The sequence below is a fragment of the Hemitrygon akajei genome, chromosome 1 (assembly GCF_048418815.1).
Source record: "Hemitrygon akajei chromosome 1, sHemAka1.3, whole genome shotgun sequence".
In the NCBI taxonomy this organism is placed as follows: Eukaryota; Metazoa; Chordata; class Chondrichthyes; order Myliobatiformes; family Dasyatidae; genus Hemitrygon; species Hemitrygon akajei.
The window spans coordinates 89,398,441-89,424,759 of NC_133124.1; the positions used below are offsets into that span (position 1 = coordinate 89,398,441).

Here is a 26,319-nt window from a genome sequence, read left to right on the forward strand (position 1 = left end):
AACCTTAACAGCTTTTACCATGCATACCGGGAGCAAGTTCCAGTTTTAAAACAACGACTGTGACCTTAGATGCGAGAGGTTCCAACCCAAAGACTCTTCTCTAGAAACCCCAGTCATAGGTAGATGGTAAATCAAATAACCTTTGAAGCTCAGACTGCAGTTTAAGAAAACTTTAAGTGCAGCCTAAGACAACTATAAAAGACAACTCTCTCCTCAGTCATATTATTTTCCTTTCACAGTCTACAGACAGAATGTAAAATCTGCCTTTGCTGAAATAAGATAAAAATTTAAACAATAACATGCAAGTGAAAGTTGCTGAGGAAGGGTTGGCTAAAGCTCAAGCTTCTACTCTAAATAGAAAAGAAATTTCCTTCAAAGACTTACACAGTGCAGAGAGCTTAAACAGCGGTCTTAATGCATCTGCTCCACAAAAACCACTAATCCTGCACACTGCGATATCTCTGTGGAGTCACAAGGTCTCCCAAAAGAACAAGACTGTCTTGCTTTGAGACATTTCTCTGAGCTAGCAAATCAGAAAGATATTAAGTTTCCTGTCTTGGAAATCAAACCATGTACAACACAGCTACTATTTTAAGAACTGATAATCGGAGGACAATACTTTTAGATCCTGTTTTCCCAATTAAACAGAGCAACTTTGCAACAAACCAATTCATTGAATTAAACTGTTCAGTTAAGCATATCTCCTCTTTAATTCAACAGAATCATACCCTGTAACAACTGAGAGATTAAACCAGTCACACTGTTTCTTTTCAAATTGACAAGACATTTTTATGCCCAGTTCCATTTAATTCTAAAATTCCTGCAAACATTCAAGATTTTTTCATTTTTTTGATGGTGCGTATACAAATGTTTTTTCATTATTTTATCTAACAAACATGCAGTGGAAATGGAAACAAATTGAATATGAATTTCGGATATGTGTTTTGGAAAACTTCTTTGTTTAAAGAAGATGCACAAGGCCACACATTATTTTGACCAAGGGCATGACACTATGCTATAAAAGTGATTTATGTAATTATATGTGCGTCTTTCCTTCTGAAAAAGGACAATCATTTCCTTATTTTAATCTCATTAGCTGTTTTGTGCTTTGTGTTATCTGCCCAGAGCAAACATACAACACTCTCTCTCAATGCAAGTCCCTCAACTTCTGATGTCTCATTTTGCATGTTTAAAACTAATTTCGGGAAGGTGACTGACTCTGGAATAGCTGCCCTCCAGCTTTCTCTCAAATGGCCCAAATGAAGCTAAGGAATTTAATTTCAAAAATGTCACTTGAGATGTAGTCCCAGTTATAAATGTTAACTTTGAACCTTTCCAGTGCAAAACATGTTGAGAACAATTACATGTGCTTAAAAAAAAAAATGGGGAGCAAGGATATGCTGTTGAGGTCAGATGATGGGGGAGGCTTGGTTGAAACATGGAGAGCAAAAAGTTCCTCTGCTGCCCCATACCTCCAGCGACCCAATTTTGATTTTGACCGCCTATACAGAGTTGTCATGTTCTTACTTTGACCACATGAATTCCTCCGGTTTCCTTTCTGTTTCATCCCAAAAGGAGTGCCAATTGGTTGGTTAACTAATCACTGTAAATTACCCTTGATGCAGCTAGGTAGTAGAAGGTGGCCAGGGGTGGGGAGTGGGGGGTTCTAAGGAAACCTCATGGTGAATATGTAACAGGGAACTAAGTTGTGTGGATTGGTTCAAAAATGGGAAAACTCAACAGTCTGACTGGCTTCCTTTGTCTAACCAGAAAGATAGGTAAAGAAATAAAATGAATAATTAGCAGTGACTAGTTAGATCAAACAGCCTCTTTCTGTGCTGTAGTTGCTCGTTTATGTAAATAAATACTTCTAAAGATGAATGGTAGCAAAGAGTTTATGTTATTGGACCAGCAATCCAGGGTCTGATCCTGAAACACGAATTCTAATCCCATTGTGACTGTCAATCACACCTAAATGTTATCTGAATAAACCCTGGAATAAATTCCAATATGAGAAATGGTGAACATCACAGTAAAAGCTATCCAAGGACATAGGAATATGAGCAGGAGTAGGCCATTTCAAACTTTGAGCCTACTCTTCCATTAATTCCAAACGTGGCCAATCTGTTCCTGGCCTCAGCTCTAATTTCCCTGCCAATTTACTCTAACCTTTGACTCCCTTACAGGTCAATAATCTCTGTGTCAGCCTTGAATATATACTGTGATTAACTCCCACAACTCTTCAGGACAGAGAATTTCAAAGTTAAATAAGTTTCAGAAAAAAATTCTCCTTATGACCTTCTTAAAATGAGTGACCTTTTATTTTGAAACCATGACCCACAGCTTTGGATTTCACCCACAAACAGAATCATCTCAGTACCACCTTTGTCAAGCATTCTCAGAACCTTACACATTTTAATAGCTTGCCCCTCTTTCTTTCATCCATGTCGAGTATGGACCCAAAATTTCTTCAAAAGGCCACCATTCATCACTGATAAACTTTGTAAACTTCTGTCATTTCAACCTTACAAACTTTTTCTCAGCTGACTCCAAGACTGCATAAACAAGAGAAAATCTACAGATACTGGAGAACCATGACTGCATGATTGTTTTTCCAAAAAGCACGTTATTACAGAAGTTTATATATTTATTTTTAAAGTTGATTCATTCACTTTTTGGTGACAAGTCCTGCATTTATAGTCAGTCCCCAGTTCCCTCCTCCCATCTCCAATAACCTTGGGTTTATTGTTCTGCCATCCGTTTCAGAGCAAGTTTGACAATCATTACCATTCTGGAGGTAGAAAGTCACATGAATAGTAGGTCAGACCAGGTAAAGATTTCCTTCTTCCTCAAAGTGAACTACCTACTCGCTTGGAACTGGCTATGTGGTAAAACTTGTCCTTAAGTATGTTTTGTTTTAAATGAGTTACAAGCGGCTGAAAACCAGCCTTAAGATGTCTTTTTTAAGAGCCAAAGGCTCACACCAGTCACAGGTTCACCAGTAATATGTCTGTGCTGCTGGAAAGATTAAATCATATATACTATACCCCTACAGATATCAAATTTCATCAGAACAAATACAGCCACATAACATTAGTGGAGACTATTTCTAAATAGAATACATCTACAGTTTCCAAATAGTTGATTCTAAAATTATTTACATAAATTAAATTTAAATCTATGTTTGGAGGCCAGCTGTCTATAAAGAACAGCTGAAGTTCTTCCCAATGGAGCTATCCTTGTGGATCAAGTCTCTGCCAGAAGGAACTGTCTGAATCCCTTCTGATTTTCATTGTAAATTAACGCAGTGTCAAAACACACAATCATTTCACAGCACAGACAATGGACCTCAAGCCCATCACATCTGTGACCACTCCCTGGAAGTGTCATCTGCTTACTTCTGTTCTCCTGGTCAGTGGCATTAACACTTTTCCTTCCAAGTACCTAGCACCTTTCAATTTATGAATTACTTGAAAGGCTCCGTTGAAATGTTGACATATGATAACATGCAGCTCAGTAACTGCCTCGGTTTATTCCACCATGTTAAATGCATCTTATCAACCTTCAGTCTGAGCTGATAGGTCTCTGCTGCACACTTCACATAAACAGCTCCTGTGGTCAGGACTGAACCCAGCCACAAGGCTGTGAAGCAGTGGCTCCTCTATCTGCTCCATTGTGGCATCCCACTCCACGGAGTGGGCACTGAGCAAGGCGCACAAGACAGGTGATGCACACCCAAAGAGGTTTATGCTTAGAGATATAATTATGCTGAATTCAATATCACCATTTACTAGAATAAAACAGCATATGATAACCGTAATCAGAAGGCAGGATCCATAGGAAGAGAAACGGAATGAATGTTCCAAGTTCAAGGTCTTTCATCAGAACTGGGAGAGAGAGAAAACAACAGGGGAAGATATACTTCAGAGAGAATGAGGCCAGGATTGTTGTGGGGATAAATTCAAGATGGAGTCATCCAGTTGATAGATTCATGAGGGTGGTTAAAGAGAGAAAAAACATGAAGAAATATAAATGTTGTTTACTATGTTGGAATTCAAATCTCAGTTGCAAACTCAACCACTGTGATTGAATTTTCCTAACACATGATGACAAAATATTGTACCACAGCACAAGAGGAATGAGGTCAAATTTTGCACTGAGGCATAAAAGAAATGATGAACATTGAAGAGGGAAATAGCAACCCATACACAAAGCGCTGGGGGAGCTCAGCAGGTAGGCCGGCATCTATGGAAATGAATAAACTGTCAGCGTTTCAGGCAGAGACCCTTCTTCAGGACTGAAAAGGAAGGGGGAAGATGGTGGTGGGAAGGGGAAGGAGGAAAAGCCAGAAGCTGAAAGGTGAAGACAGGTGAGTGGGGAAGGGTGATGAGGTAAGAAGCTGGGAGGTGATAGGTGGGAAAGGTAAAGGGCTGGAGAAGAAGGAATCTCACAAAAAAGGACAGTGGACCATGAGAGAAAGGGAAGGGGGGCACCAGGGAGAGGTGATAAGCAGATGAGAGGAAGAGGTAAGAGGCCAGGGAATTGAAGGGGGAAGAGGGAAAGAGGAGGGGGGAAAATAGGTGGAAGTTGGATAACTCTGTTCATGCCATCAGGTTGGAGACTATCTACACAGAATATGAGGTATTGCTCTTTAGCCTGAGAGCGGCATCATCATGGTTGGAGAGGAAGCCATGGACCGACATTTTGGAATGGGAATCAGAATTGAAATGATTGGCCACCAGAAAATTTCACATTTTGTGGATGGAGCAGAGGTGCTTAGAAAGTTGTCCCCCGACCTACAATGGGTCTCACCATGGTAGAGGAGGCTGCATTGGGAGTACCAGCTACAACAGACAACCCAAACAGATTCACAGGTGATGTGTTGCTTCACCTGGAAGGAACATTTGGGGCCCTTAATGGAGGTGAGGGAAGAGGTGAACAGGCAGGTGTTACACTTCTGCCACTTGCAGAGATAAGGGAGGGAGGGATGGGGGGGGGGGGAGATCAGTGGTGAAGGATGAATGGACAAGGGAATCACAAAGGGAGTGATCCATATGGAAAGCAGAAAGTTGGGTATAAAGAGGTTAGCTTCTAGATTCCAATAGTACAAGCGGAAACCCAAGCTAAAGATAAAAAAATACTGCACATTCTGGAAATCCAAAGGAAAGGTAGAAAATGCTGGTAAACGCAACAATTATCCTCATTTAGTTGAAGGAATGTAGATCCAAAATGTTAAACGTTACATTTTCTGCAGTTGCTGCCTAACTTGCTGAGTACTTCCAAATTTTCAGCTTTTATTACCTACTCATGCTGCTCTGCTTATTGTGGAATGACTAACAAAAATTCTCAGAGGCTCAACACGTTTACGAGTTTTGCAAGGGGGGGCCTCCATGTATCATTTCTGACGGTGGAACCATTACAATGAATTTCAGGCAAAATCCAAACATTGGTGATTGGAATTCAAGCAATAGCTCAAAAAGCACAAGGACATTACATTAAAAAAAAATAATCAAGCAACTCACATGGTTTCTGCACTCTAGGACACTTGTATCCCCTTCCTTGTTTACTCCCTTTAAAGAATTAACCAGCAAGTGTGAAGATTCGTTCCAGAAAGTTGCCAGCACGCCAGTCACTGGTGCCGAGAAAAGATACGAGATGTTGACATGCGTAACTTTACAAATAACCAGGAAGTTGATTTTATTTTTTAAAAAACCCCACCTTCTAACTAATAATAATTTTGGGGATATACTAGCAGATTTTTAAAGGGAAGCAAGGGTTAGTTCCTTTCATGCAAGTATTTAACTCTATAGGATACTGAATTCTCATGATGCAGAATTTCCCAGCTCACGTAATACAAAGAGCACCAAGAATCCATGTTACTGTAGCTTCTCTGATGTGTCCTGGTTTTACTCTGATGCTTCCTGTGGCTAATGTTATCTGTTTTGACCCAGCACATCTAACAGAATATGGTCTGGTCAGAATCTGACGTGGCAATGAAGGGCAAATCGGTAATTTTGTGCTGAACACCAATTTAGTGCAGTGGGGAACAGCGGTTTTACAAAAGATTAGTAGCTAAATTGGTCAATATCTCTCCCCCCACAAATCAGAAAGTTAAATTTTAATTATTCCCTTTAATTGGTATGACAAAAGAAATAAAGGAAGTGTTACTCCACCACAACAAACGACGTCAGTACAAACTAGGGAAGTGTGATTTGCAGGTTTTGCTGCAGAAATCAGATCATGTTTTATTTCTGTGTCATAGGTCAGCTCATAGTTGCAAACATTGTAATATCAATATAGACCAGTAGATGCAGTGCACAGTACATGGATTTCAGCAAGGCATTTGATAAGGTACCCCATACAAGGCTTATTGAAAAAGTAAGGAGGCATGGGATCCAAGGGGACATTGCTTTGTGGATCCAGAACTGGCTTGCCCACAGAAGGCAAAGAGTGGTTGTAGACAAGTCATACTCTTCATGGAGGTCAGTCACCAGTGGGGTGCCTTAGGGATCTGTTCTGGGACCCTTACTCTTCATGATTGTCATAAATGACCTGGATGAGGAAGTGGAGGGATGGGTAAGTAAATTTGCTGATGACACAAAGGTTGGGTATGTTGCGAATGGTGTGGAGGTTACAGAGGGACATTGATAGCATGCAAAACTGGGCTGAGAATTGGCAGATGGAGTTCAACCCAGATAAGTGTGAGGTGGTTCATTTTGGCAGGTCAAGTATGAGGGCAGAATATAGTATTAATGGTAAGACTCTCGGCAGTGTGGAGGATCAGAAGGATCTTGGGGTCCAAGTCCATAGGACACTCAAAGCTGCTGCGCAGTTTGACTCTGTGGTTAGGAAAGCATGCGGTGCATTGGCTTTAATCAATCGTGGGATTGAGTTTAGGAGCTGAGAGGTAATGTTGCAGCTATATAGGACTCTGGTCAGACCCCACTTGGAGTACTGTGCTTAGTTCTGGTCATCTCACTATAGGAAGAACGTGGAAACCATAGAAAGGGTGCAGAAGAGATTTACAAGGATGTTGCCTGGATTGAAGAGCATGCCTTATGAGAATAGGTTAAGTGAATGTGGCCTTTTCTCCTTGGAGCAACAGAGGATGAGAGGTGACCTGATAAAGGTGTATAAGTTGATGAGAGACATTGATCATGTAGATAGTCAGAGGCTTTATCCCAGGGCTGAAATGGTTAACATAAGAGGGCACAGTTTTAAGGTGCTTGGAAGTAGGTACAGAGGTGATGTCAGGATTAAGTTGTTGTTGTTTTCTTTTTTTACGCAGAGAGTGGTGAGTGCGTGGAATGGGCTGCTGGCGACGATGGTGGAGACAGATTCAATAGGGTCTTTTAAGAGACTCCTGGACAGGTACATGGAGCTCAGAAAACTAGAGGGCTATGGGTAACCCTAGGTAATTTCTAAGGTAAGGACATGTTCGGCACAGCTTTGTGGGCCGAAAGGCCTGTATTTTGCTGTAGGTTTTCTATGCTTCTATCTCTTCTGTCATGATCCTTTCAGGGGCACATAATTTTTGTTGGAGAAAAATGTCAGAATAGTATATTTTTAAACAGATACAGTCTTGTGAAATTGATGAAAGAAAACACACACAGGAAACTTGGATAATAAATAGCCATCTCCACATCAGGTGTCTTCAGCAGAGCACCATGAATTACAAATGTCCTGGAAGTTCTTCTGTTCTAACTCTTGGGGACTAATTAAAATAAGAAAGTGGATTACAATTAGAGAAATATTGTGTATGCGATCTCCATATTAACTCTTTCCAATCCCTACCATCCCAGGTGGAAGAGCTCTGGAGCGTGGTGGCAAGGAAATCACCAGATATTTAAAGCTCCCACTTCAAAAGTCAGAGAGTTGTTACTGAAGGATTTTCCCAGAGAAACTCAGCAACGAGAGGGAGATAAAGTTAAGAGCTTTTTACGGCTGAAGGCAGCAAGATGAACTCACAACCCTCACTGGATCAGGAGGTTTCACTCCACCCCTGACATCTCTGGCTGGGCTGAAGGAATAACATCTCCTTCTCAGACCAGAGCCCTCTAAACACCTATCTCACCATTCCACCAGCCCTCATTACAAACCTCTCCCCAACTCCCAATATGAAATTTTCCCACTCCAGCCTGGGCAAGGGATCTCTTTGTTCTTCACCCTCATTCCTTCATGATGGGATCTCGATACACATCTCAATACTGTACCTCACAGACTTGCCATCCCACATGAATGAAGGCCTCAACCACTTGCAGGTGTTTATTTAGGATCCCAGTCACTTGCAGCCATTTATGTAAGGCCTCTCCTCCATCTGAAGGTCTAATTAATCAGGGACATCTTCCCTCCTCCAGCACCCTCCCAGTTATTAATCCATGTTAAAAGGTATCTACAAACCTTTAGACAGCTAGTTGTAGCTGCGTTCGGAAAATGTTTACCTATTGTAAAGTGGTAGTAAAATTAATAACAACACAATCAAAATGCTGGTAGAACACAGCAGGCTAGGCAGCATCTATAGGGAGAAGCACTGTCAACGTTTCGGGCCGAGACCCTTCATCAGTAAAATTAATATTGCCATTTTAAGGCCCTCAACTATCAATAACGTCCAAAGCAGCTCCATTACTTTTGAAGATCCTTTGCTTTCAATGATTACTTCTTGAATAAATCAATAAAGAGATGAGAAGAAACAAAGGGTCAAGGCAAACAAACCGTTTTCCAGCAATATACCGACAATTAATCACAGTAATGACTATTTTGATGTTACGTTGGAAATGTGAATTCCCCATGCAAAGCATCTTTGCACAATTTCCACATGTCATATACAAGATGTCCAACGTACCCTTTGAAGAACTGTTGGGAACTTACACTGACCTCATAGTCCCAGGATGACTCTTTTATTCCCCTAATGCAAGCTCTGAACTGACACGCTGATGATGTAGTCCTCTCTTTATCTCTGACCTTTCCAGCCACACTCAGTATACTAATCGTGAATCTGCAGCTAAAAGACCCTGGGTTTTCACAAATTCCTCCCCCCCACCCCTTTTTACATCCGACTCAGAAACCAACGTCCAACTCAAAATGTCAATTCTGTTTTGCTTTCCATTGATGCAGTCCAACTCTTTCTGGGGTTTTTTTTTTTGTTTCTGATTACTAGCATCTGCAGTTTTTTAAAAAATGAATCAATGATACAACATCAGTAAACATAATGGATATGTCAAAAGCACTCCAAGATGTACAAGGTCAAACCAAATAAACATGAAAACCTCTACTAACAAGGCAACACTTCCAAGTATAAGTGTATCCACATTTCTGATAAGAGTTGTGGTTTCCAAGAGTATAATGTCAATAAAACTACAAGCAGGTCCTCCAAGATCAGCATTAAAATGAAGACAAATGCAATAGAAAATTGAATAAGGAATGCTTCAAAAAGCTAAAATATAACAAGGGACCCTTTTTTCTCCCACACCCGTCACTAAGTTTCACAAGAAAAACTGAAAATGAATCTGAATCATCACACATGAAAGTGATGAAATATGACTTCAAGGGATTACCCTTGGAAACAAGCCAGATCGATACATTTAGAAATTAGTCAGGATACGATGGCATTCATAATAACTATAAACTGAATTGTACATTGTTCACGCCCGAGCAGGTATTTAAGGTAAAGTCAAATGAAATGTCATAGACAATTATAGAACAGAAATGGACCCATTAGAATCACATCTTTCAGTGCCTTACCTATTTAAGAATCAGCCCAAAATGCCTTTTAAGTGTAGTGATTGTTTCCAATTTCACCACCTGCTATGGCAACATGTCTCAGATATTAACCACTCTCGGTGAAAAGTTTTTAAAAAATCAACAAAGCCCTGTATTAGCATAGCAGCTTTCTTAATTTATACAAGCACTTCCTTACAATAATGACAAACTACTGTTTAACTGAGTAGCAAATTATGTATTTGAATGAAATACAGAACAAATTAGAGCACTGTCAATACTACTTACAGGACTATATAACTATTAGGAACTAATACAGTGTCTGACGGAGGAGTTCATCCAGTGTGTGCTGCCACCTGCCATGTTCTTTTGATTTACTGCAAATTAACAAAACCAGAACAGACACCTAGGTAGATAATGGACTGCCTTCATACAATCCTTTCAATGTTTGCATCCTCCAAATCTTTATTCAAGATGATAGTTGATACCTTCAAAGACCTCGTAATTCCTAAAATGAAATAGTGAAATTGTTTCATTTTCACTTCCAGCCATTTCTGGCAACTCCAAACCTGAATGCTTGAAGCTACAATGAGCAAAACAGTTCTGAATTGTCTTACTGCTCATCTCTTACCATTTATAAGTGGGGGAAAAAAACACTGCTTTTTAAATACAGACACACACAACTGACTATGTAAAAACTGTTCACTCTGACAGTCATGCAAATGCACATGACTAGCGCTAGTTGGAAACTGTTTGCCAACAGTCTCCTGCCCCAATTAAGCAGCATAGTCCCAAATAAATGAAGGGAATCACAGCTATTTTCTCAATTAGCTTTTGTTCTTAAGAGTTGACACAAATAAGCAGCAGCTCAATTAACTAATGGCCCAATTAACTGGAATCCACTATATTCTTAATCAAAATATCATGGGATCTTAAGACCACACATGAGAGCAGGTCGGGTCTGAGTTTAATTCTTCATTTTGAGGCTAGGTGGGTAGTCCTCACTACCTCTCTGGCCTTTTCAGCCCCAGGCTTTGATGTGGGATATACAGTATATCTCAATATTTTGATCAGAGCCTTGATATTACTCATTAACATTGACTCATGTCCATTTTGTACTTTCCAATAGAGGAGAAAACAGGAAAATGATGAAGAAAGATTTAAATAAAAACACAAAATGCTGGCAGAACTCAGCAGGCCAGACAGCATCTATGGGAGGAGGTAGTGACGACATTCCGGGCCGAAACCTTTCATCAGGAGTTAATGATTTAATGTATCTTTCCGATTGTAAAGACATTCCAAAGTTATTCGAACCCAATAAACTACTTTTAATCCTATTGCTCAGCATGGCTGTCAACCGGTATACTAGTCGCAGCAGAGAGCATATGAAATAATGCACCTTCGCGTTTATTTTAGAAATACTAATAGAAAATTATAAAGGGGATTCTGCCAAAAACAAAAGTAGAAGATGGTTTAAACACTCACCTGGACAGGTGGCATCTGTGAAGAGAAACAGCAATAAGCTTTCAGGTCAAAGACCCACACCAGAATTGGAAAAAGTTGAAGAGAGGGTAGTGGAGAAGTGGATAAAACAAAGGGAATGTCCCTGTAAGGGCAAAGCCAAGGTTACCATGGAGAAATGTTATTTATGATGCCATAGATGGTCCACAGATTAGTGAGGCAAGTTAGAGAGACAAAAACCAAAGGGTCATGTTAAATTTCTGAAATTCCAGTTAGAGCTGTTGTAAAACTTGAAACCAAAACCAAATGTAGAAATACCCTACACACCAAAAAGTGAGTGATAGATAGATAGATAGATAGATACTTTATTCATCCCCATGGGGAAATTCAACTTTTTTCCAATGTCCCATACACTTGTTGTAGCAAAACTAATTACATACAATACTTAACTCAGTAAAAAATAAGATATGCATCTAAATCACTATCTCAAAAAGCATTAATAATAGCTTTTAAAAAGTTCTTAAGTCCTGGCGGTAGAATTGTAAAGCCTAATGGCATTGGGGAGTATTGACCTCTTCATCCTGTCTGAGGAGCATTGCATCAATAGTAACCTGTCGCTGAAACTGCTTCTCTGTCTCTGGATGGTGCTATGTAGAGGATGTTCAGAGTTATCCATAATTGACCGTAGCCTACTCAGCGCCCTTCGCTCAGCTACCGATGTTAAACTCTCCAGTCCTTTGCCCACGACAGAGCCCGCCTTCCTTACCAGCTTATTAAGACGTGAGGCGTCCCTCTTCTTAATGCTTCCTCCCCAACACGCCACCACAAAGAAGAGGGCGCTCTCCACAACTGACCTATAGAACATCTTCAGCATCTCACTACAGACATTGAATGACGCCAACCTTCTTAGGAAGTACAGTCGACTCTGTGCCTTCCTGCACAAGGCATCTGTGTTGGCAGTCCAGTCTAGCTTCTCGTCTAACTGTACTCCCAGATACTTGTAGGTCTTAACCTGCTCCACACATTCTCCATTAATGATCACTGGCTCCATATGAGGCCTAGATCTCCTAAAGTGTGGAGAGAGAAAAACCGAGGGAATGCTATATCCTCATCAAGAGAGGACTAACCAGAGAATATAGTGTGTTGGGATCTTCTACTAACACACCCACAGTCTACTCCAGAATTTGGCTTCACTGGCAAATATGTATTGCCTCTGTACCAGACCAAACTGTCAGTTTAGATGATGTCACGATTGAACAGACTGAAACTCAATTTCCTACTGAGCTTTATGAGAAAAGGATGTTCAATACCCGCCAAATTTTCCTCTATTTTTTTATCTACGACCTGAAGTTGGTTGACAGGTTAGATTTTACATCATTTGTGTACAACTTTCATTTTGCTATAGACCAGTTCTGTTTTATGCAAAGACAATGTACGCCTTGGATTCTACAATAATGGTGCACTAAAAGGAGGCTATAAAAACGTTTTCTTGATTGAGTTTATCAGGAGCCTGATGTTCACACTGAATTAAAGCTTGCTGCTTTTGAATGAGCCTCACCTTAAGGTCTGTACCCTACAGTTGAAGTTTGTCAAAACACAATTGTGCATAGTCTCCCAGTGAAACCATGTGAAGCTTAAATATCAAAGGGAATTTAAGAGTGCCACATTTTCTGAGGGATTAACACTTGCTCAAAGATACAGCCAAATTTGATCATAAAACAAATAAGTTGATTGAAACTGCAGGTGGCCCCCATTTTTTGAACGTTCACTTTACGACAGCTTGCTGTTACGAAGGACCTACATTTGTACCTGTTTTCACTAACCAAAGAGGATTTTCGATTTTACGAAAAAAAAGACGCCCCGCTTTATACGTGTGTTTACCCCGAGAAAGACTACCGTGAACGTGAAGCCTCGTGCGGGCAGTTGTGTGCACATGCGTGTATGTACGTATGCATGTATGTGTATATGCGTGTACGTGTCAATTTTTTTTCTCCAAATCAATTTTGGCTCGCTGTCTTCCTGATTCTGGTAAGTGAAACTACAACGTACATACAATATTTCTACTTTATATAGGCTGTATATTTATCATATTGTTCCTGCTTTTACTGTATGTTCGTGTTATTTTAGGTTTTGTGTGTTATTTGGTAGGTTATTTTTTGGGTCTGGGAACGCTCAAAAAAATTTTCCCATATAAATTAATGGTAATTGCTTCTTCGCTTTACGACATTTTGGCTTACAAATGGTTTCATAGGTTTCATTCAACTAGGAGTTGAGGATGCCATCGTCTACCTGCTGAACCGTGTCTACGCCCACCTGGACAAGCCGGCAAGCACTGTGAGGGTCATGTTTTTTGACTTCTCCAGTGCGTTTAACACCATCCGCCCTGCTCTGCTGGGTGAGAAGCTGACAGTGATGCAGGTGGATGCTTCCCTGGTGTCATGGATTATTGATTACCTGACTGACAGACCACAGTACTTGCGTTTGCAACACTGTGTGTCAGATAGAGTGGTCAGCAGCACTGGGGCTCCACAGGGGACTGTCCCGTCTCCCCTTCTCTTCACCATCTACACCTCAGACTTCAACTACTGCACAGAGTCTTGCCATCTTCAGAAGTTTTCTGATGACTCTGCCATAGTTGGATGCATCAGCAAGGGAGATGAGGCTGAGTACAGGGCTACGGTGGGAAACTTTATCACATGGTGCGAGCAGAATCATCTGCAGCTTAATGTGAAAAAGACTGAGGAGCTGGTGGTGGACCTGAGGAGGGCTAAGGCACCGGTGACCCCTGTTTCCATCCAAGGGGTCAGTGTGGACATGGTGGAGGATTACAAATACCTGGGGATACGAGTTGACAATAAACTGGACTGGTCAAAAAACACTGAGGCTGTCTACAAGAAGGGTCAGAGCCATCTCTATTTCCTGAGGAGAGTGAGGTCCTTTAACATCTGCTGGATGTTGCTGAGGATGTTCTACGAGGCTGTGGTGGCTAGTGCTATCATGTTTGCTGTTGTGTGCTGGGGCAGCAAGCTGAGGGTAGCAGACACCAACAGAATCAACAAACTCATTCGTAAGGCCAGTGATGTTGTGGGGATGGAACTGGACTCTCTGACGGTGGTGTCTGAAAAGAGGCTGCTGTCCAAGTTGCATGCCATCTTGTACAATGTCTCCCATCCACTCCATAATGTACTGGTTAGGCACAGGAGTACATTCAGCCAGAGACTCATTCCACAGAGATGCAACACTGAGCGTCATAGGAAGTCATTCCTGCCTGTGGCCATCAAACTTTACAACTCCTCCCTCGGAGTGTCAGACACCCTGAGCCAATAGGCTCTTCCTGGACTTATCTCCACTTGGCATAATTTACTTATTATTTAATTATTTATGTTTTTATATTGCTATATTTCTACACTATTCTTGGTTGGTGCAGCTGTAATGAAACCCAATTTCCCTCGGGATCAATAAAGTATGTCTGTCTGTCATAAGAACGCTCTACCTTCTGATAGCGGGGGAAACCTGTATAAGCTCCAAATCAGCTGATAGTGAGAATATAGGGGAACGAAGCTGACCCAGGTCTCCACTGCATTCTTCACTTTCAGTAGCTTCGCAGGACTCCTCCAAGGCAAGGGCAATGGAGGTGTATTTGTTTGGAGATGCAGCACAGTAACTGGTCCTTCTGGCCCAAGGTAGCCACCCACCCAATTACACAACTAACCCATGTATCTCTGGAATGTGGGAAGAAATCAGAGCACCCAGGGGAAACCCAAATAGGCACGGGGAGAACATACAAACTCCTTACTGACAGCAGTGGAATTGAACCCAGGTTGCTGACACTGTCATAGCGTCACACTAACCACTACGCTACCGTGCTGCCCCTTATTTGGTGTTAATCTCTGAAAAATGGGAATATTTACCAGGCCTTGTATTCCCAATTGCTATCCAAAGTATCCTCAAGAGCAAATGATCAATGTGAGCAAGGTTTTGGATGCACCAGAAGTACAGTGGAAACTGGATCCCAAAGTGACCCGATACCCGAGCTATCACCACCTAATCCAATCTGCCAATCCAATCTGAAATTATAATTAGCCCCATTGAAATTAGAAGACCCTCAGAAGAACTGGGGAACAGAGGAATCTTAATGTACATGTCCAAGGATCCATGGAACAAAAGCAGACACAGTCATTAAGAAGTCAAGCAAGATACTTGCTTTCTTTAGTGAGGACATAGAATACCAGAGGGAGGTTATGGTACAAAATACTAGGGCTGCACTGTTGTGCTGTGTGCAGTTCTGGCTGCCACACTGTTATAAGAATGCAAGTGCTCTGGAGAGAATGCAGAGCTGATTAACCAGGATGTTGCATGAGATGGAGTGCTTTCACTATGAGGGTGGATTTGGTTTCTCTGGAGTGAAGACCAAGATGGGACTCAACCAAGCTCTGCAAAGTCATGAGGGACACAGACTGAGAAATATTTTCTCTTAGCAGAAGTTTCTAAGGTGTAGGAAATTTACAGGGAATTAGGTTAAGAATTTTTTGTTCATGAAGAGGGTCGTTGAAGTTATGGAATGCATTTCCTAAACTGCTGATGGAGACAGAGGCATGGACACCAACACTTCAGATGTATGTGGATTGTTACGGATTCAGCAACAATAAATATAAGTGAGGCAGGGTTTTTTTTATATAACAAATAGAACATTTATTAAACACTGAAAAACAAACCCCCAAAAGTAAACAAACCACTAACGTAACCGGAAATCAGCTGCTGTGCAGTAGCTTAAACTGTTCTTAAAAGAATAAAGCGAAAACAGTTCTTAAAGCGATATTGCAAAAACAGTTCTTCAAAGTAGTACTGCAAAAGTTCAAAATGCTTACAGTCCATTAAAGGAGAGACTTGTTAGACGATTTAAATTCCCTTTCACGTCGTGTCGTTGTGATTCCCAGTTGAACTATACTTTTCCCGGAGAATTTACGAAGATGAAAATGAAATGGCTTAAAGGCACTGACCTTTCCTTTACAAAACTGTACCCGACCCTTTCTGCTATTCACAGGGGTTACCATGGGGACAGCCAATGAATTCCTTCCGAATGAGGATCAAACAAGGTCGAACCTGTTTCACCGTCGAAATCGACTTTCCTCGATCTTTTAGCTCCCGAACTCCGATCTTCACTCTCCACTGATTTTTAACTGGCAGTATTATAAAGAAACTGCCGGCAATGACCTTTTAAACTTTAGGCATTAAATAAAACTCCATCTTTCAACCAAACTGCGTCATAATATTGGACCACGCAGTGGCATGGAGTCAAAATGGCAAATCCAGCCACAAACTGCCCCTCCTCACAGGGAGGGGTCCTCCTTTTATACCCTGTAAAAAAAACCTGTCACATGACCTCCACTGGCGGGAAAATGACATCACTCCACCATCACAAGACCACAACCTTAAGTCCAGTATAGCTTCAACACCACTGTCACGTGACAAGTACAAGGTACCCACGGGTACGTAACAGGATGAACTCTTGAAATGCCAAGACATGGAACTTCAGTGGAACAGTATAAACAAGTATTAGAAGGTCAGTACAGGCACATTGGACCAAAGGATCTATTTCTGTGCTGTACGATTTTGTGACACACAACATTAATGACACTAAATTCAAAGCTAAATTTCCCTCTGCACAAATTTTAGCTCATCCAGATCCATTCCACTTTGTCCAACCTATGCAAGACTCCACACCTCTTATTCTGTTGTGTTTCTCAATGAAGATGCAAAAATTTTTAGAATCCCAACCTTGCACTAGCAAGTCATCTCAAAATTTGGAGCTTCCAACCGCTCCATGTATTTCTTCAAACTTCCTCTCTTTCGAGATTTAAGTCCACTAAGTATCCCTCCTTCCTTCTGGTCAGTCATGGCTATCGGTATATCAACTTTCAGCCATCTTGTCAATAGTCTTTGAAGTTCCCTTCTCAATCCTCTTGCCTTGGTCTGCTCCCACCATCAGGATCCCTTCTCTTCAATTCATTCTTGTTTATTTTCCTCAACAATACCCATTCTGAAAACTAACACTGAAACCCTCTTAACTATAAAGGCACCATTGTTGCCCTCGGCTCTGTTCATTCAGGGAGATATTAAAGTTCCCAATGCATTGGGGGAGCGGGCGGGGGGGGGGGGGGTGTTCTTCCAGTTTTCTTGCCTCCTGGTCAAATAGTTCAACCAATGCCACCAGGAAGAGATGAATTGCTTATTTGATGTCTTTTCCTAGTTCCCTTGGGAACATTACCCACATATAACAGAGATGAGAGACCAGAAGAAATGGGAATGGCAGGCACCATTTCCTGAGGGGTTTTAGTAAAGTACAACAAAACAGTTCTCATGTGCTTTTGTGAAACTTTATTCTTCACAACTTGGCATGGTGGTCATGAATCTATAACCTCTGCACTGTTTGTCCAAAATCACAAGTCCGTGTTCCCCATGTTGTCTGCAAGTAAATTGGCCACTATCAAACTACACCTTTCATTTTACATCCAGCACCAATATAATAAAATATCCTATGCAAATCAAAATTATATGGAATAAGAAAAATAATAAGGTGAAAAGCATTTCAAAAGTGATAAAAAGTGGAAAGCCAGAGGAATTTAGGACAGAAATGCCCGAGAGTAAAATCTAGATAGTGAAGGCATAAGCATTAATAGTTGGAGAAAGTGTGTACAAAGGAGTTCAGAGTCAGGGAAACGGGTGTTGTAGTGATTGCATACAGGCATGGGAGTGAAAGGAGGCTGCAGAGAAGGACTGACACCACTGAACATATAGATGAGAGTATTATAGCTAAGATACTGGGTAACTAATAAATGATGCATTTTAATACGAAAAGGTAGAACAGGTCAGAGTGACTCAATGCAGAACAGCATAGCTTTAGATGAATTAGTTTACCTGTGGTGGAAACTTGGAGAGTTGCCAGGAAACTACTAAGATAAGTATAGGTCTTTACAAGGAATTCATTGTTTGTAAGCTTAGAAATTTTAGTATGACAAAGTATGAGATAAAAAGAAATTCAATCATGTCATGATGTTGTGAATAATGCTGTAAGCCTACTCTAATATCATCAATTCACTATGTCTCCTTCAGTTCAGATGGAGACAGTTTAAAGCCCTTTACCAACTCACTTTCTTCACACCGGAAACAGGCCCTACTCAAGCCTCAGATAATGGGTCAAGTCTGGGGTGATTCAGATCTCTAAAAGGGAACTATACGGGTACTTTTTCAGAAGAGGATGATTCATTTTGCACGTGTTAATGAATTTGTTAAATTCCTGTGTAGGACAGGATGGGGATGGCATCACTAAAATTACATTACAGTTACAATTAGAACCCACATGGACCAATCATTCTGTGTACCACTTATTGCCCATGTAATTCTAACACAAAGTCTTTTGCTTTAATGAAATCAGAGTCCAGCATCCAGAGTCAGAAAGAAACAGGCAATCAAAACAGACACTATATCTGAATCTGTTAGGTATGCTCCAAGAAATACATGGTTTCAAGATACCTCAAATTTTCTTCCATTTTAAAAAAAGGAAGACCACGGAGATAAAAAAAAATGTCAACATGCAATTAATATTTGTGAAACTGAGCTGGCATCACCAGGCTCTTGTGCACCATGAGAGGAAGAAGAAGAAGAATAGCCCTTAACTCAGCAGTGGAGTTATCAGGGCACCATCATGACGGTTTTTCCCAAAGCAAGCTATTCTTGTTTTTACAAGGCCGAGTTGCTCTCAACCCGACTTGGATTTGAACTCGGGAACCTTCACTCCGGAGTCCGGCGCTGATATTATTGCACCACGAAGCAGGACACCATAACAGGAAGTGAAGTTTAATAGCTGCATTTTCATTTTAGCATTAGGCACAATTGACCCATTTAATACCCAGATTTGTAGGATATCAGCAGTAAGAAGATTGATCTTCCCTACCCTTATTCCAGAACAATAACCTGATTTTTAAAATCAAAATAGGGACACACACACACACACACACACATATATATATATGATTTGGCTTCTCAGTATACTTTGCAAACAGCATAAATAGAAAGCTAAGACAACTCAAAATGTGAGGTGTAAAACAGCATGTACCATTTTCGCCATGAATTATTCTGTCATTGGTAGTGCTGAATGTGCTACATAGAAATCAATGAAGTTAATTAATTTTATGGTCAGAGTAGACCGTGCTGTTGTGACTATAAATTGCATTTAGCTACTGATAGATCTTAACAATCACATTTCAAACACTTGACCAAGTCTTCACAGGCATGAATATATATTTAAAATACTCCATTGTGTATCATAGTTCTACATACAGTGGAATCTGGTTAGTTGAGATGCTTCAGGACAACACAGTTTGGTCCAATTAAGTGGCTGCTCCAATTAGCCAAAGTTTTGGGGAAATAGTTTAAAAGCTATATAAAAAAGACAAACTACTGTTTAACTGAGTAATGAATTATGTATTTAAATGAATACAGAACAAATTAGAACACTATCAATACTACTACAGCACCATAAAACTGCATCTTAATAGTTATCGAAGAAATTCAGTGCATGCTTTCTTTTGTTTGACTGGAAATGAGCAAAGTCAATGGACAATTACATATAATAGATTGCCCTCAAAGTTCTAGGTAGATTCTATTATTGAAGTACATAAATGTCACCATATACAATCCTGAGATTCTTTTTTTTTGTGAACATACTCAGCAAATATAGAACTGATTCTATAACAGAACCAATGAATGAGCACTAAACTAGGGCCTTCAACCAGAATGCACAAGACAACAAATTGTGCAAATGCAAAAGAAACAGTAATACAAATAAGCAATAAATATTGAGAACATGAGATAAAGAGAGTGAGTCCATTGGTTGTGGGAATGTTTCAATGATGGGGCAAGTGAACGTGAGTAAAGTTGTCCTGCTTGTTCATGAACCTGATAGTTGAGGGGTAGTAACTGTTCCTAAATCTGGCAGTGCGAGTCCTAAGGCTCTTGTACTTTCTTCCTGATGGCAGTAGCGAGAAGAGTGGGTGGTGCGAATCCCTGATGATGGATGCTGCTCTCCTGCACAGAATGCAATCGACAATTGCATCCTCCAAATCCTCGTTTTCATTGTAATATTCAAGATGATTGTTGATACCTTCAAGTTCTCCATAGTTCCTAACTTGTTAAAATAGTGAAATTATTTCATTTTCACTCCCAGTTCGCTCTAAATGTGGTGTAGTGTTCAACAGCCATGTAAGTGCACACATCTGACACTAGTTAGAAACTGTTTGGCAACCGTCACCTGTCCCAATTAAACAGCACAGTGTCCCAAATAAACAAAGGGAATCCCAGCTATCTTCTCAATTAGTTTTTATTCTTTCAGAATTTTCCCAAATAAGCGGCTGCCCCAATTAACTGGAATTCACTGTATTTTTTTTTACAACATGCCCTTAAAAGTTCACTGAGAGCGGTTTAATTAGATTATAAAAACCAAAATTTTGTCACATGGACAAGGTATAACCAATGTAATAGCCTAAAAGTGGCTGTCACCGTGATTGAATTGGCAATCAAAATGGGGGCGGCTGCAGTGTTTTCCACAGGATAGTAGTAATGAGTTGGATTTACGCTCAACTCAGGTGATTGAAGCATTTTTAATCAGATAGTGTATTGCTCAACTGGTCTATCATATGATTTTTATTGGTTATACAGAGTTAATAAGTGCATACAATTTAGTATATAATGGGTTTTATAATAAATACAACCAACATTGTTTTGCACAAAAATTAGAAATCAATAAAAAATTATTTCGCCAGTAGCAAATTTTAAATGACACCAACTATAGATGTCAAGGGACGAAATCTCGTGATCCCCAGCTTAACCTTTTAACAGACAGTTTTTCTGCAAAGCTTCCTTTCTTTCAAGATAAACACATTCCACAATTCAGATAGCAGCGCGGAATTCCACAGCACTAAATACTTCCTTTTATTCCATTGTACAAAATATCTGGCATTCCCAGCACTGCATGATTTTTAATTACCTTGGTTTTAAAAAAAAATGCAATACATAACTAAATGCAACTCTTTCATAGCCAAACCTTGGTCGGGGACACAGGAATGATTGATTAGTCGCTTTGCTGCAAGTGTTTGTTACCGGCTCTATTTACAGATGCTGAATGGCTGATAAAGTGAGCAGGTATGTAGTCTTTTGAAACCCTGACCCAAAACAAAGCAGTTCTGGGAGATTAGCTACGTATTAATTGAAATTCAACCCTACAATCATTGGCATTTACGATAACCTACGGTCCTTTATTTAAACTCAAAAATTCAATCATTGAAAGATTTCAAACAGCAGCTTTAAATTCTAAGCAATGGCATGAAAATCAATACTTTTAAACACTCCCAAAGATATAACTTATTGCAAAATCAATATCACTGAAACAAATTATCTGGGTCATAAGTAATTTGCTATTTTTAGAATGCTGTTGTGCAAAAGTTGCTACAAAAGTGACACTTTGAGAGCTCTCACTGGTGGCAAAACACTTTCATTAATTTTTTTAAACTTTGTGGAAGTACATGTCCTGTGCTAACATTACTGGGAAACCAGCTATCTGTTGCTTTTTTTGAACTTTACATCTTGAAATTATTAATTCTTCATGAGTGAAGGCCTGTTTCCTCCCCTCTCGTCCTGAGATATTGACAATTCCAGAGTCCATAGGTGAGGGTAACTCTTCAGTATCTCACCCAAGCACTACAACCAGACAACTTCATCTGGTTGGGTCATCACAATTGAAATTACATACCGATGAAGTATTTTTTTTAAAGTGTCATTTGGAAGATGGAAACCGTTAACAGGATATAGTGGTTGGCAAGTTAATCAACCACCAACCAGAGACAGGAGCTAAAATCTCACCATGTAAGTGGCCACTTAAATTTGATAAAAGTGACTGGATGGTGCAAAAGGAAGACGTTGCCATATGGTATAGGAACAAACCTTTGTACAATAACTAGTTCTGATAACTAACAATCTTTATGTTCAACGTATCCAATAACTCCATCTCTACAGCTCTCTGATATGGAGAATTCCAAACAGTTACAATTCTGAGATGTAATTCCTATTCATCACCATCTTAAATCAATAAGCTTCAAGGTCTTGGCCTCAGTACCTCCTTATGCAATTAGATCCTCAGTTTCCTCAGTTACAGGCCCCAGTCAGTTCAGATTGGCAACAGCATCTCCTCCACAATCTCCATCAGCACAGGTGCACCTCAAGGTTGTGTGCTTAGCCCCCTGCTCTGCTAACTTCACACAAAACTGTGTGGCTAAGCACAGCTCCAATGCTATATTCAAGTTTGCTGATGACACAACTGTTGTAGGCTGAACCAAAGGTGGTGGCGAATCAGCTTATAGGAAAAAGATTCAAAATCTGGCTGAGTGGTGCCAGAGCAACAACCTCTTTTGCAATGTCAGCAAGATCAAGGTGCCAATTCCTGACTTCTGGAGGAGGAAACAAGAGGTCCATGAGCCAGTAGTTTTAAATTCCTCAGTGTCATTATTTCAGAGGAGCAGTCCTGGGCCCGGTACGCAAGTGCAATTATGAAGAAAGCACGGGAGCACCTCTACTTCCTTTAGGAGTTTGCAAATATTCAGCCTAACATCTAAAACTTTGACTAACTTCTATACATGTGTGGTGGAGAGTATATTAGCTGGCTTCATCCCAGCCTGCTAAGGAAACACCAATGACCTTGAATGGAAAATCCTACAAGTATTGGATACAGCCCAGTCCATCACAGGTAAGGCCCTCCCCCACCACTGACCATATCTACACAAAGTGTGTCACAGGAAAATGACATCCATCATCAAGGACCCCCATCTCCCAGCTCATGCTCTCCTCTCATTGTACCATCAGGAAGAATGTACAGGAGCCTCAGGACTCCACACCAAGAGGTTGAGCAACAGTTATTACCCCTTTACCATCAGGCTCTTGAACCAGAGAGAACAACTTCACTTGCCCCATTACTGAAATGTTCCCTCAACCAATGGACTCACTTTCAAGGACTCTTCATCTCATGTTCTTGATATGTATTGCTTATTTATTTATTACTTTTTGTATTTGCACTTTGTTGTCTTATGCACAATGGTTGAACACTCAGTTAGTGCAGTCTTTCATTAATTCTATTATGGTTAGCATTCTATCATGGATTTATTGAGTATGCCCACAAGAAGATGAATCTCAGGGCAGTATATGTGTACTTTGAAATTAAATTTACTTTGTACTGGCTAATCATGTAGTGATTATTTATAATATACACACACACACACCACACATACAGTATCCATCCCCCTCAAAATGTCAGAGGCCATCCACCAGGTAAAGTGCGTCTGATTTATGGACAGCCACTGCATATGAATAGGTTCCCATAATATTACTAAATTCAAACGTCTGATATCAAGACAACTCAAGTTTATTGTTGCCTGCACAAGTACAGGTACAGCAAAATTCTTGCTTGCAACAGAATCACAGGCATGTAGATACATACAACAAATTCAAAATGAAGTACACTACTTACACAAGTTAAATAAAGCAGAGAAAATTACAGTATAAAAACAAGCCATCAGTGCAAAAATAAATAAATAAATAAACAGCAAGCCCAGATTAGGGCAAGGGCTGGTCCAGATAGTTCTGTTCTGAGCCTGGATTAGGATTGTGTACATCAGTTCAATAATCTGATGGTTGTAGAAAAGTAGCTGTCCTGCACCTGGTGGTGTAGGACTTCAGGCGACTGTACTGCCAACCCAACTTTGGCAGCAAGAGGGCATAATCCAGCAGGTAAGGATCCTCAACAATAAATGACACCCTCTTGTTGCAGCACTTCCCGTAGACGCAGTCAATGGTGACATTATGACAGACTGGGGTGTAGTTTCTGACTTATACAAAATTGACTTATGGAGATCCGTAAAAATGGAACCTGATCATTATCCAGGGACAACTTGCAAGTTTCGTTCTTCTAAACTCCAATCCCAACCTGTTTAACCCTCTTCAGACATCAAAGTCCTTCATCCCACGAATATTCAATTAAATATATCTCTCGAGTCAAAGGCTCCATGCAGGATTCCAGATGCAGTCTCACCAGCACCCTGTGAAGCTGTATCAATATTTTCCTACTTTTATATCCTTGCAGTAAGGTCCAACATTCGATTAGTCTTCTTAATTACTTGCTGTACCTGCATATCAACCATTTGCATTTCATGGAATTGAATCCTTAAGATTTATTTGTATGATAATACTGACAATTTCCCCCCCCCCCCAAAATTGTTGCTTCCTCAGAATTTTTGTTTATGATAGACTGTTTGAAGATGAACACAAATATAATTTCAGACTACTTGTATCACGTAGGAACTTAGAGAAACAACAAATTAACTTTTATTGAATATAATGTGTTTAATTGCATAATGGTGTTGATGCTTTGCAATAGTTCAACTAAGTTAAAAATATTTTGTTAATGATTTTCATTTGTACTCAGTGTCTGAGGCTTCTCGCTTAAGTGTCCAACAATAATTCGCCAGCATTGATGGATTCCAGTTGCCCTGGTATCTTTTGTCCATGACTGCAATGTGCTGGAGCAAGGTCCTAGAGCAAAAGGTCATTGCATGGTGCACTGACTTTTCACCATGCTTGTCACGAACAGCACCGAGATTTGCAGGGACTAAATGGGAATGCAGAAAATGAATCTTTAGTGATAAAACCATGAAATGCAACTTATATGCTTGAAGCTTGCTTTCAACCAGCTGCATGTAGTTTGGTGCTCTGTAGTTGCTGAGAAAAATTTCAACAACTTCCTTGAATACCTTCCATGTGATTTTCTCCGGTCCCACTAGAAATTCTTCAAATTGCCTGTCATTGATGACCTGTTTGATTTGTGGACCAACAAAAATGCTTTCCTTAATCTTGGCATCAGTTATTCTGGGAAGCATCTGTCTCAAATATCAAAATCCTTCATAGAAATTTTTGTGCCTGGTGATAGCAAATTCCATCCTTACAGTCCTGAACCCAATAATTATTACTAAAACCTGTCCTGCCGTGCAGCAGCCGCACCGCCTAAACATGCCCAAGCATGCCTGGACAAGACAGGAAACTTTCCAGCTTACATTGTAGGCAACATTTTAATTGACTTGAATTATTAATTGAACTAATAAACATAAGCTTATTTTAAAAATGGTGTGTGATAGGGAAATTTCATGGTGATTTTCATGATCAGTGGCCCAAAATTCGTAAGATACACCTAAAGGTATTCAGGAAGCAAAATATTTGTTGTCCAGTGTAACGTGTTGACTCTGTCATAAGATTTAGCCAAATTCACTGGCCCCAACCACCTATACATGTGAATGAAAAAAATTATAGGACCATCATCCATTTTTTTCCTTTGTTAGGCCTAGCCTTTATGCAACAAAAATCAAAGGCTGATCAAACTTGGGACTTCCTTTTCCAGTTTGGCTCAGAATCATGCAATACTTCATATTTGAGGGAGCTCCCATTAATCATTTCAATCCTGACCTAAACAAACAGAGTCCAGGATACTTCTGATGTTTTATCACATGGAAATGCTTGCCATTTAAGTGCAGACATTCTAGGTTGTGGATAAGGGCTTTTAATATTTAAAAAAATGTTCAAAAGAAACCGTGGCCTCCAACAAACATGTGCATTGTGGTAGGGATCAAGTCACTTCAAGTGAAAGAAAACAGGACCTGGGGGAAATGCCAGAGGATTATATCTGTTCGAATGGAAATGAGCTCTCTGGAAATGCTGCCGAGGATCCTCTGGGAATTAAGGACCATTACAATTTTGTTTGGCTGATTGAGACATGACATCATTCTACTTAACAGGCTCCCATTTTTCACAAAAGGTAGATGACAGGTTCTTTATTTTTTCTTGACCCAGTGGGACACATATTTCAAGGCTGTTTTGTGCCCCTTTTCCCCAGTGAATAGCCTATAAAAATATCTGAATTTTGGATGTCTTTACTGTAGATGATTAATAAAAGTCCACAATTTTTTTGTGATGTTTGAGACCGTAGCAATGCTCCAGTTAATAAATCTGCAGAAGCCAGACCTACAGCGATGGTAGCATTAAGTTATT

At 40.2% G+C, this 26,319-nt stretch overlaps 1 protein-coding gene across 5 annotated transcripts in view; it reads right to left on the reverse strand.

The window, feature by feature from the left end:
* Positions 1-26,319, reverse strand: part of arhgap28 (Rho GTPase activating protein 28) — a 215,083-nt gene that overhangs the window by 166,141 nt on the left and 22,623 nt on the right. Inside the window, exon 1 of one of the 5 annotated variants that reach the window (XM_073047661.1) lies at positions 5,523-6,073. The exons of 3 other annotated variants lie outside the window; for them this stretch is intronic. In XM_073047661.1, coding sequence (XP_072903762.1) covers positions 5,523-5,524 — 2 coding nt within the window. In that variant the 5' untranslated portion in view covers positions 5,525-6,073. Of the gene's footprint in view, positions 1-384; positions 463-5,522; positions 6,074-26,319 lie in introns of those variants that run through there. One more of the 5 variants, XM_073047665.1, reaches the window with a different exon arrangement.